At 37.2% G+C, this 11368-nt stretch overlaps 1 protein-coding gene across 2 annotated transcripts in view; it reads left to right on the forward strand.

Annotated features, from left to right (window-relative positions):
- cdh5 (cadherin 5) overlaps positions 1–11288 on the forward strand; it is a 41502-nt gene extending 30214 nt beyond the window's left edge. For both annotated transcript variants that reach the window (XM_014017582.1, XM_014017583.1), the window contains 2 exons: positions 4733–4865; positions 6138–11288. In XM_014017582.1, coding sequence (XP_013873036.1) covers positions 4733–4865; positions 6138–6522 — 518 coding nt within the window. In that variant the 3' untranslated portion in view covers positions 6523–11288. The remainder of the gene's footprint in view (positions 1–4732; positions 4866–6137) is intronic.
- Positions 11289–11368: the final 80 nt, after the last annotated feature.

Here is an 11368-nt window from a genome sequence, read left to right on the forward strand (position 1 = left end):
ATATTTTTCAACATGAATATTAAGTTGTAACTCAAGACAGGAAGGTGCTAGCCACACAAAGTTTGTACTTAATAAATTGTGTTTACATATTCACAATAATTTTACCATTAACCTTACTTCAACTTTTTTGCTTCCCTCACAAATCAATCTGMTCAATCACAGTTTTTCCAAACTCCACCCACACCTAATAACATTTGCATATTCCAAACTTCRCCAATCATGGTTTTGCTAAAATCTCACACAACCAAGAAAAGTCCCCTATGTACTGTAGAGAATTGAATACATCAGATAAGACATTTATTTCAAACTTTAGCATGCAAGAAAGATTATGTATTTGTTAAATTAATGCTACTTTTATTAATTTTAGTTTAGCTGGTAATTTGATTAWTTTTGCATAGTTTTGCTCATTTTATCTAAATCTATTGAACATTACCTTTTCTTGTATTTTTAAAGTCATCGCATTTATAGATGAATAAAAAATAAATCTGTCTTATTCTCGTGGGGTTTTTTTGTATATAAAAAATGCTTTTTGTCTAGCTGCACAAATTATATTTATTTTCTGAAATGACAACGCTCCATGTTTGAAAATGAAAAATGAGGAACAAGGTGAAATTAACAAGCTTGTTGCAGCCTGTTCCTCATCTCTGCTCAGCCGTGCTTAACAAAAACCCAAACTTGTAACAAAAAATGTTTTTATCAAGCTGTCAGTTTTAAACATAACATTATTAGTTAAATCTGGGATTACTTGTTGGCAGAATTTCTTGGTTTGTGCATTGGRGGAAATGATCAAACAACCTTTCTTTTCCATTTTGCTTGTCTGATGTGGAGGAAAAGTACAAAACGCAAGCTTTTGGGCTCCCAAAAATAGGAAATAGGCAAATTCAGATCTTAATATTATAAAAGTGCAAAACCTTCACACTTTTAGTTTTGAAATTAAACTGCATAAATAATCTTGTTGCAGTCTTTTAGATTTGGCTCATAGTTTTTCTTTGCTTTAAAGATTTTGCAAGTTTAATGACAAAGCATTATGCGTGGTGATGATAACATAATTAAGTTGTTTTCTGTAGTTTTTGTGTGTAGTTAATCAGTCATCTCTGTGTGTTTTATCCCTGAGGGCACTTCCTTTTTACACACCTGTCCAGGTGTGTTACAGACCAGAAAGACACAGGCTGAATTGTATCTACAGATACTGTATTGTAGCAGTGACTACATTTAAAAGAAAAAAAATCATTTGATTGCTTAAACTACGGAGCTCCCAAAGCGACATTACTTTTGCATTTCAACGTAATACTTTTGTATTAACAAACAATACGTTTTATCTTCCCACATAATAATTTTGTGTTACCTCACTACACCTTTAAGGCCAGTTTTAAAATTAAACTCCATGAATCTCAAACACAGCTGTAGTGTCTGTTCCATGACTGGCTGTATTCTGGTTTGGCAACCATCCCGCAAAGTATTACAAGGTAAGGATTTATTGTGCCTGATAGTTTATTAATAACTTCATGTCCACCAATTCAGTCAGCTTTGGCATAAACATCTCACATGCGCAATATCACCATTTTGTTTCAGTAACTGATATTTCAAAATAAAAGTCTCATTCAATACAGTCAATATGATATACTGAAGTATTGTGAAGTATTGTATGGAAATGCAAAAGAAAAAAAGGCCTTCTATGTCCTCTTGTGGGATCCATAGATTTTATTTTACAAGTCATCAATTTTGTCAGTTATTAGCATATATACATAAAAAGGAGTTAGTTTTTACCTTTTTGTTTAGTTTTAGTATGAGAATCAAATGTGTTTTGAACACAATGATTATTGCATCAGTTTTTTTAATGAAAGTGTAATCCTTAAATTTTCAATGTTGTTGTCTTCTGAAAGAAAAAAAAACTCATATTCAGTGATAGTTGCATCACTGAGTGATTGAAATGTGATTCACTTGCTCTTGCTTTGCAGGATTTGTGCTTTGTAGGGGGACCCCCCCCCCCCCCCCGGTTTTATGAATAATGCAGTGGAGGATGTGGAAATAACGCCTGAGCTCAAAAATTTCTTTGATACCTTCACCTCTGCTCCCCGTTTTCTCCCCCCAAAGAAAGAAAAAAAAACTGAAATGGTTGTCATGTTGGATCAGGGACACCCTGGAGATAGTTGGTCAAACATAWGAGATGAGAAGTGTTGAAGACTGAAGGGAAACAGACGAGAACGATGCGAGGGGAAAGAAGTCCTCTATCTAGTCTCGGGGATGTGAATGTTGAGATGGGTGAGAGACAGATTGAAGGCAACTGAGACAGAGATTCGGGGGGTGCAATCAGACCAGCTGAGTGACGGGGACAGAAAGAGGTCTGAGAGAAGCTGAAGAGGAGAATTGTGGGAAAAGCAGTGAAAGAATAGGAGTGGTAATGAGGAGAGTTTATCAGCTCTTTACGTGCTGTCTGCTTATCAAACACCACCAAACACTCAGCCTATTAACTATTAATACACTCCTTCGCTATCGTGCCTTTCTCCCCCCTTTTTCCTCTTCATCTGTCTTTTCCTCTTTCCCTCAGGGTCTCTCTGTCTTTCTCTTTTCCAACCACTCTTCCTCTTTCTGTCTCTCTTTCTCTTTATCAAACACCCCCAAAGCAGGCTAGATTAACTATTAAATGCACTTGTCATTATCTGTCGAGGCCCAAAGCAATTTACCATTCACAGGCACATTTTCTCACATGAAGTCAGGTTTGACACACAGAAAGATTTTTTTTTCTCTCAGTCGTCTTCAACAAAGACAGGACTTCTTTCTGCCTTCCTTTTTTTAATATATAACTTTCTCTCCCTCTCGTCTGTTGTCTTTCTAAGTCTGATATCTCCAAAGCTTATTAAACTTCGGAGCATGTGTTGTAAAAGATTAATCTGTTAGTTTCCCATGCAAACCCAAATTAGTCCCGTTCGCCCTCATCTAAAAGGCATGGCTAATGCTGCCCGTCCGCCGAGAGAGAGGAGGGTTCATATCGGGACCAACGCCTGGGGCCTAATCTAATGTCAAACGTAGCCTTCCTCTTCTCCTCATCTGTCCTTGCTCTTCATTCCCTCATCATTTTGAGTCCCCTGTTCTTCCTCCTTGCCTCAGTCAGCAGCTGTTTGCCTCATTTGTTGCTCCTTCTCTTGTTTTCCTCTCCTTCATTCTCTCCGCGGCCACGGTGAAATTCAGGTCACACGAAAACTTCCCAAAGTTTCTTTTAAAACAACTTTCTTATCGAGCTGAACTTGTTGAACTCAGCTCGGTATAATCAGACAGGACAGACTGAGTCTTTTTTTCTGAGCTGTTTTTAAAGTTTGAACATGACAGTATTATTATAATTATCCAAAACGTTATCACAGTGATGCGTTCAGTATACATACTTGTCCTCTACAAGAGATGGTGTCAATAATTTCAGTAACTTAAATCTAAAATATACACAACAGGACTGAAATAACAGTTTGGTAAAAAAAAAAATCCATCCATCCATCCATCATCAATACCTGTTTATACCTTTTCTAGGGTTGCGTGGGTCACTGGTGCCCATATCCAGCAGCCACAATGCAAAGGGTGGGCTACACCCTGGACAGGTTGCAGGTCCATCACAGGACCACACATTGAGACAAACAAGACAAACATTCACTCTCTCACTCACACCTAGGGACAATTTAGAGTTATCACTTAACCTAACAGTCATGTTTTTGGTCTGTGGGAGGAAGTCGGAGTACCCGGAGAGAACCCATGCATGCACGGAGAGAACATGCAAACTCCACCCAGAAAGGTCCCTGGGCCGGGATTTGAACCGTGACCTTCTTGCTGAGAGGCATCATCTCTACCAACTGATCCACCGTGCCAAAAGAAAATATGTACATTAATTATGGGACTATAAAAGCAGGACTTCATTGACCAATTTCATCCATATTAAGGCATTTTATATATAAAAAATACCTAGAAATAAAAGCAAAAGGTATTATTTAACTCAAAAATTGATCAAATTAAATATGTTTAGCAATGTTCAAACATTTAAAACTGAGAGCAGTTATATTTTTGTCTTCTCTTGGAGAAACTAAAGCTGTCTAAATGTGTGTGTTTTTTTATTTAGAAAAACAAGATAAAAAACTTGTTTGCTCTGTTTAAAATGTGTTTTGTTTTAATTTGTTTGAATGTTTGTAAGATGTGACCTCTGCTTACTTTTCCACTTCATCCTCTTTTTAATACTTTTGTCTTATTTTAGTTCCTGAAAAGCTTTTTTCCAACCTTAAACACAAACATACTTCTGTTCTGCATCCATATCTCACTTTTAACGTTTCCATTGTTTCTTCAACGTGTTTATTCTCTCGCTTCCTTTTCTCCACATTCCTTGTCTTGACCCCATTTCCAATTCTTTATCGCCTGTTTGGTCTGATTCAAACTTTGCCAGCTTGCCTTTCTTGAACGAATTTCCTCTTCTCTCCTTGTGTTGACTGGGCCTATCTTCCTGTTTTTCGTGCTCCTCGCTGTTGTCTCTCTTTGCGCAGAGATTGTTTCGGTTCAACTCTGACTGAGTTTGTTTCCTCCAAGACATCCCTTTGAGTTCAGTGACTTTCATCCAACCAAAATGTTTTGGTCTCATATTGAAATTCTTATTGGTATTTGACTTATCTGGCATTTTTAAATGAATTTGTGAGACTAGGCTTTGCATTTTCCTCCCTGTCTACTGGATTGTTACATCCCATTTCTTCTCTGCTCCGTTCAGTTATTGTAATCCTGATCGTGATGAGGAAACGCTACCAGAAGGATTCTCTGGCCAACATGAAGAACAGCGGAGAGATCCACGAGCAGCTCGTCACGTACGATGAGGAGGGAGGGGGAGAGATGGACACTAATGGGTATGTAGATGAGGAGAAATAAGGCGAGACACTTTTAAAATGCCTAAATATAACTGAGCCCTTCAATTACAGGTTTCCTGCTTCTTCTTTCACACAGAGAATTTCCACCTTCGAAATACATCGACTGCTCAAGTCTGAAAATGCTGCAAGATAGCAAAAATGATTTTCTTTATTCCAATAAAGTTGCCAAACAGACCCTTTCATAGTTAAAAGTTGCTACAAATGCGTAGAGGGCCGAGCTCATACATTTTTTTGAGGGGGGAGGAGGACGCTGAGGTTTCAATGGAAATGCTTTTAGAAAAGAACAACTTCAACCAGTAAACTTGGGCCACTATGCAGACACAGTGTATTTGCTCTAAACTGTTGTGTATTAAACGTTCCTTTAGGATCATAGATGAGATTTTTTATAAATATTTGTAAGGTATAAATCTGCTTTTTGTGCTTGTTGAATTTGCACAATTCAAATGGGGCTTTTATAGTACTCTTAAGGTTATCTTGGTTGACCTGTGATGTATGTTAGGCTACTTCTTCCTACAAAATGATCTATTGCAGGGCTATTCAAATAGTGGCCTATGAACAGGTAGCTTTCATCCTGTCTGCTAATAATCCCTCCCAAAGTAAAAAAATATATATATATATAAAATTGTACTTAATTTGACATAAGAATAAGTTTAAAATCATTTGCAAATTTCAAATTTATGATTCAATGCAACAAAATGAATACACTCAAATGGTAAAAAATAATAATAATTGCTTTGTTACATTCCGCAGTGTTGCACCTATTTAAGGTCAACACTTCCCCCACCCCCACCCCGACTCAGGGATGTCCGGCCCCTAAACTGTTGGCTTTGAGTAAATGTGGCCCCCGGAGTGACGTCGTTGAAAAGCCCTGGTCTATTGTTTGTGAAGTTATGAGCAATCGTTGTTTTTTTTCTTCTTTGTGCTCTCTATAATGTTCAATCTGTACCAGCAGCTGAGTTTTGTCTTTATAGTTTAAATCTCAAGATAAAAGACCTATTTTCGAAGCCAAAACTCTCCATTTAATATTTAAAAAGGCTTTCTAAATAAGGCTTGTGTTTTGAAAGGATAAAATCTTTCTTTCCCCAAAATCCTACCATGACTGCTGTTTTGTCCAAATATTTGTCACCCTGGAAACAAAATTACAGACTTTGTTCAAATTTCTCTCCACTCACGGTCCAGTGGTTTCTCTGCATTCTGAAAAGTTAATCAGCTCTCGGAACGTTAAATGATGGGATTTTGCCTCTCTTTCAGCTACGACGTCTCCATCCTCACCTCCGCCTGCAACGACGGCTCCCTGCTCCGCCACCCAGATTGCCTTCCACACCCTGCGTTGTACGCCATGGTGCAAAAGCCCCGCCACCACTCACAGCCCGCCGCATGCAAGGGCGACATGGCGGCCATGATCGAGATGAAAAAGGACGAAGCCGATCACGACAGAGACGGATTCCCGTATGACACTCTCCACATCTACGGCTACGAGGGACCCGAGTCTTTAGCCGGGAGTCTCAGCTCTCTGGAAAGTTCTTCATCTGGGTCAAACTTGGATTACGACTTTCTCAACGAATGGGGGCCAAGGTTTAGGGTTCTGGCTGAGCTGTACGGTGTGGATGGAGCCGACTACTACCATCAGTACTGATAGAACCTCCTTTTTTTTCCAGAATGTACACATGGAAAGTGTGCATCAGTGAAAAGAGCCATAAAAACACTCAAAACATGCAAGAACCATGCAGAAAAAAAAATCACATAAAAGAAACTTCTTTGACTTTTAAAAACACAATCAGGGGGGTCTTTTTTCCCCTCCAAACAGTTAGCTTCACCAGTAAGTCAGTGGATTCATTTGTGTCTTGTGCCTCTTCTCTCTTCACTCCCAATCAGAAAATAAGAGATTTATTGAATCCTGGAAGCTCCTGTGGGCTGAGTCAAGGATTTTCTAGTTTTACATTTTTCCTGCTTATTGTTTTTTTTTTCTATGCTAATGTCAATCAACTAAGCAATTTTTAAAGTAACTCATGGACATGACATCATAGGGTTAAGTAAGAACTAACAGCTTCATACAGAAGAAGACTAATTTTTAATGATTTCAGGACACCATGAACTTTTTTTTTTCACTATCGTGATGCAAATTCAAACTGAAGAAATGTTTTCTGCCGACTGATCAAAATTTATCTTGGGTCATAATGTTCCAAGATGATTTTGAAGAAAAATTGTGTATGTATTTTTTGTTTATGTCTCAGCTTTTGTGTGTAGCCATGTTTCGGTCCGGATACCCACTTTCTCAGTTCTAACTTGGCCCTCTTGTACAGTTTCTCTTCAAAATCATACAGCATTTAAAATATCTATTAACTCTTGTTTTTAGGCAAGCTTGTTAAACCGCAATTCAGTTTCCTATTATTTGTTTCCGGTTTGAGATGCAAAATGCTGCATGAGAGGAAAAACTAATCATCTTCAATTCTGGAATATGTGACTTTCTTAAATTTGGTTGCTAGAAAAGTTTAAAAAGACTACAAAAACACCGAACAGCAACACAAGTTTAAGCCTTGCCATATAATGATACAACTAAGGAGCCATTTTCCACATGAGTCATTTCGAACCATTTTCCCCCGTTATTTTCTGCTCTGAAGAGAGAAAAGACAATAGACAGATAGGCAGACAGGAAATGGCTCTACTGCTGTTCAAACAGAATTACAGCTCGTTCCCAGGTTTTTATTTGACAGAACTCCTCATCGCCATTTATTGTTGTGATGAAAGCTGAGTCCTTCGAGGCAGGCTCAGACAAAAGTCATTCACACAACTCAGGAAGCATAAGCAGCTACTTGTGCTGTCATGATGTCTCTGGTGTGGCTTGAATAACTTTAACCTCTCATACTTTATGGCTACTGTCGGATCAAAACATTGATAACCAGAAATATCACAAAATGTTGGAAATCATTTGAATATGTACTTTTAGCTGAATTCAAAACAGATAAATGGACAGATTCAGGAAAATGAAAGATTCTTTTGTTTTCCCATAGCCCTTTTTAATGCTTTTCTCAGTGGTGGGCACAGCTAATCAAAAAGTTAAGTTCATTAACCACTAATCTGCTGAACAAGAATCTAATCCTAAAACACTAAACAGATTTTTTAAATTAGTGGAAGCTAATGCTAACTGCTAAAACAAATGTCATTCAATCTTTGTGTCACACATCTTTATCTCTATCCAGCTGAAGACTGCTGGGACTAATGCAAACTTGTTAATTTACTACTGGTTTAATTTAAAGGTGAGTGGGATTGTTTGTGGCAAATCAGCCAATCCAAACTAAGTGTGTATTATTATAGATATCATTTGAAGTTAGTCAAACACAAATAGCAAATACTTTCTCATCCATATTCTATACATAGTGATTTTTTGTATTTGTTATTTAAATATTATTAAATGTTATTTTATTTCTTTTTGACACCCTTAGCTTGAAGTTTAGCTGTTAGAGATTCTACATGCTACACGTGTGGTGCCTGACGCCCATCACTGCTTATAAGATGAGATGGTTTTTCATTTATTTCAAGATAAATGCCATAAAGATAGAAGTTTTACACTTGTGACATTTTTAGTAAACTTAATGGAACCTAATTTAGAGGAAACTAATTGGTCCGCTAACGGTTTCCAACGTTAGCAGAAAAGCTAAACCACTAAATGAGACGRTAGTTACACTATAAGCGGATTAACAGAATTGTGCCCACCTCTGACTTTTGTGTTGTTGTCAGTCATTTACGGTCATCTTGGATATTTGAGCTTACTGTTCTGATGTTTGCACCCCCCCGGCACACTGCAGGCACAATTTACATAAAAATGTGAATTTCCTTTTAGTAGCAAAGATACCTGTTCACTTTACTGAAAATGCAAACACACGTCAGAAACGTTTTTGCTTTTCATGACATTTTATTGACAAAATATGTGTTTGATATGACAACTTCACTGGTGCCACTGCTTCTTCTTATTGTTATTGCACTTTGTGACATCATTCAAAAATCCTGAATCCTTGAACGTCCTCTGTGGATATGTCAGTCAATTATTAGCTTCTGCGGTAATTACCCACTCCCTGCGGACCTTCTAACCCCTGACCGGGCCCTGTAGAGCACCTGAGCAATTTATCACTCAGCCGCATTTAAATAATAACTGCAGGCCTTTTTTGTCTTATTGCGTAATGGCTTGGTAATAGGCTATAGCGCCTGCAGTTAAAAGGCCATTCAAAATCCATCATAAAGGTAAAAGGTCACCAATTTTCTGTAATGACGACATCTGAATCAGACGCATGGCTTAGTCATGTAGACTTGTCATTGTTAAGGTTTCTTTATTTTTAAAATGTTTAGTTTTTATTTGTTGTAGTTTATTTACTCTGCTGTTTATTCTGTTTTCTTTGGATTTGAACGTGTTTCCTTAAAACTAAGGCCAACTTGGAATGCCATTGGATAAATGGTGAGCACAATAGCTGGAAGCGCTCAGAGAGCCAGCTTCATTTATATTTTTATACCCTCAATGTGCTCGGTCCCCTCGTCCTTACTCTCAGCCTTTCTCTCCTTGTTTTGCCTCACCGTCTCTCCTCCACGTCTCCTCTCTCTTTGTCCTTTAATCAGCTAAACCAAACAGCAGGGCTCGGCTTCCTGTCCATCTGGGATAGTGCCCGCCCCTTTCTGTCTGTGTTATCACTCTCGTGAGCCAACACATTGTGCTCACTTCCTGTTAGCGCAGCCTGGGAAACAACCTTGGAGCGGAAGAGGGATCGAGGCAGGGAGAAACATGGAGTTAGGGTTTAAGATGTGAGGGAGGAGAACCAGCAAAAAGGAGTTCAGAACAAAGATGTTTGGGATGAAATGTTGAGCCATAACACACAGGAAGTGGTGCTACCAACCTGAGGCTATTTGATCTTTTTAAAGCAACAAATTATTTTTAAGAAATCAAAATTAGTAGTAGAATTTTTGCAAATCGTAAACTGATATATTTTAAATTATGGGCTCCAAATACCAAAACATAAAGGTGAACATTACATCAGTGTGTGTTAAACATTGTTCAAGACAATGTTATCTCAGCTAGTTATAGTAAAAGCAAGCAAAAACAATAAAAAATGCAATCTAGACAAAAAAAAGGTCAGTTAAACATATTCCCGATTAAAAAAGGAGCTTGTTTTGCCACTTTTTGAAAACTGACACTTTTTTTATTTTGAGCTGTCTCCAATTTTTGTATGTGTATGATCATTGTAATTACACGATGTTTCTACACATGTATTTGGGGAAAAAACATCTCAACCAGCTGCAGCAAAAAGAGGTGCTGCATTATTATTTTTCTTTCAGCAATATTGACTGCAGAGTAAATGTGCAGAAAATGTAAAGAATTTTATGAAGATATAGATGGGATATTTTATAATCAAGTTTTAAAACTGTAACAAAACTTCAAACAGATTTCTATGGCAATGTGAGCTGGTGTTAGAATCCATATTTTATATTTTGAAATTTTGAAATATGCGCTGAGACATTTGTTTTAAATAAGTCATTTGTTTTTATCTCATGTATCTGTGCTTATTTCACGTTTCTGCTCGTATTTTTCATTTATAAAAAAAATCTAAATATGACCAATATTAAATGATTCCTTTGTTGAAATATTTTAAAATCATTTCAAAGTCCTTCTGTGTTTAAGACGACTTAAGCTTCATTGGGGAGTTTTGGACATTAACAACGAGTAGCAGCATTCCTTTGCATGAATAAAAAAAGATGAAGCTTGGACTTAGACGGTAAAAACACGTCTCTCAGGGTCGAATTCAGGCCACAAAGGTTGTTCACATTTATGGCAAAGAACAAGTGAAACCATCTCCAGAGAATACAGTACACTGGTTTATGGTTTAAGTGATCTTATTTTGTTTTGGGTTTTTTTTAGGGTATCCCATTCATTGACTGAGGGATTTTACTTAGAAAAAAAATCTATCTAGAAATAAAGGTGCCTAATAGTTACTGTTCTTTCTTTTTCTCCAAAATTTTGTATTTAAATGTTTTTTTTTACTTGCTGTAAAAATTAAAATAACATTACTTATGACAAGTTAAAGAAAACAGCATCTGATGCATGATTGGATTCCTGAGTGGATACATGATTTCTGGCTCCTGTGCTTTATTGTGATTGCTTGGATCAGACCAATGTACATACACACAAAATAGTGTTACCCTAAATAAAAACATATAGACTTTCTTGTGTAAATACAGTAGGGGGTCTGTAAGGGAGCAACATGTGCCTTTTATTGTATAAATATACTGTAATTCTTGATGTGATGGTGAACACAATGTTTTTTTAATTGTTTTTATGGTGTATAGCAGCTACTTTTTATTACCTGGCATTTTTTGTAAGTGTACAATGAAAAATAAATACTTAATTCTGTTATGTGATTGGTGTTGCTGTGCATTGACTGAGCAGTTTAGCAAATATAAATGGCGGTTTTAAATAACCAAACAGAGCACATTTCAGA

Source organism: Austrofundulus limnaeus, unplaced genomic scaffold, assembly GCF_001266775.1.
Source record: "Austrofundulus limnaeus strain Quisiro unplaced genomic scaffold, Austrofundulus_limnaeus-1.0 Scaffold172, whole genome shotgun sequence".
NCBI classification, from domain to species: Eukaryota; Metazoa; Chordata; class Actinopteri; order Cyprinodontiformes; family Rivulidae; genus Austrofundulus; species Austrofundulus limnaeus.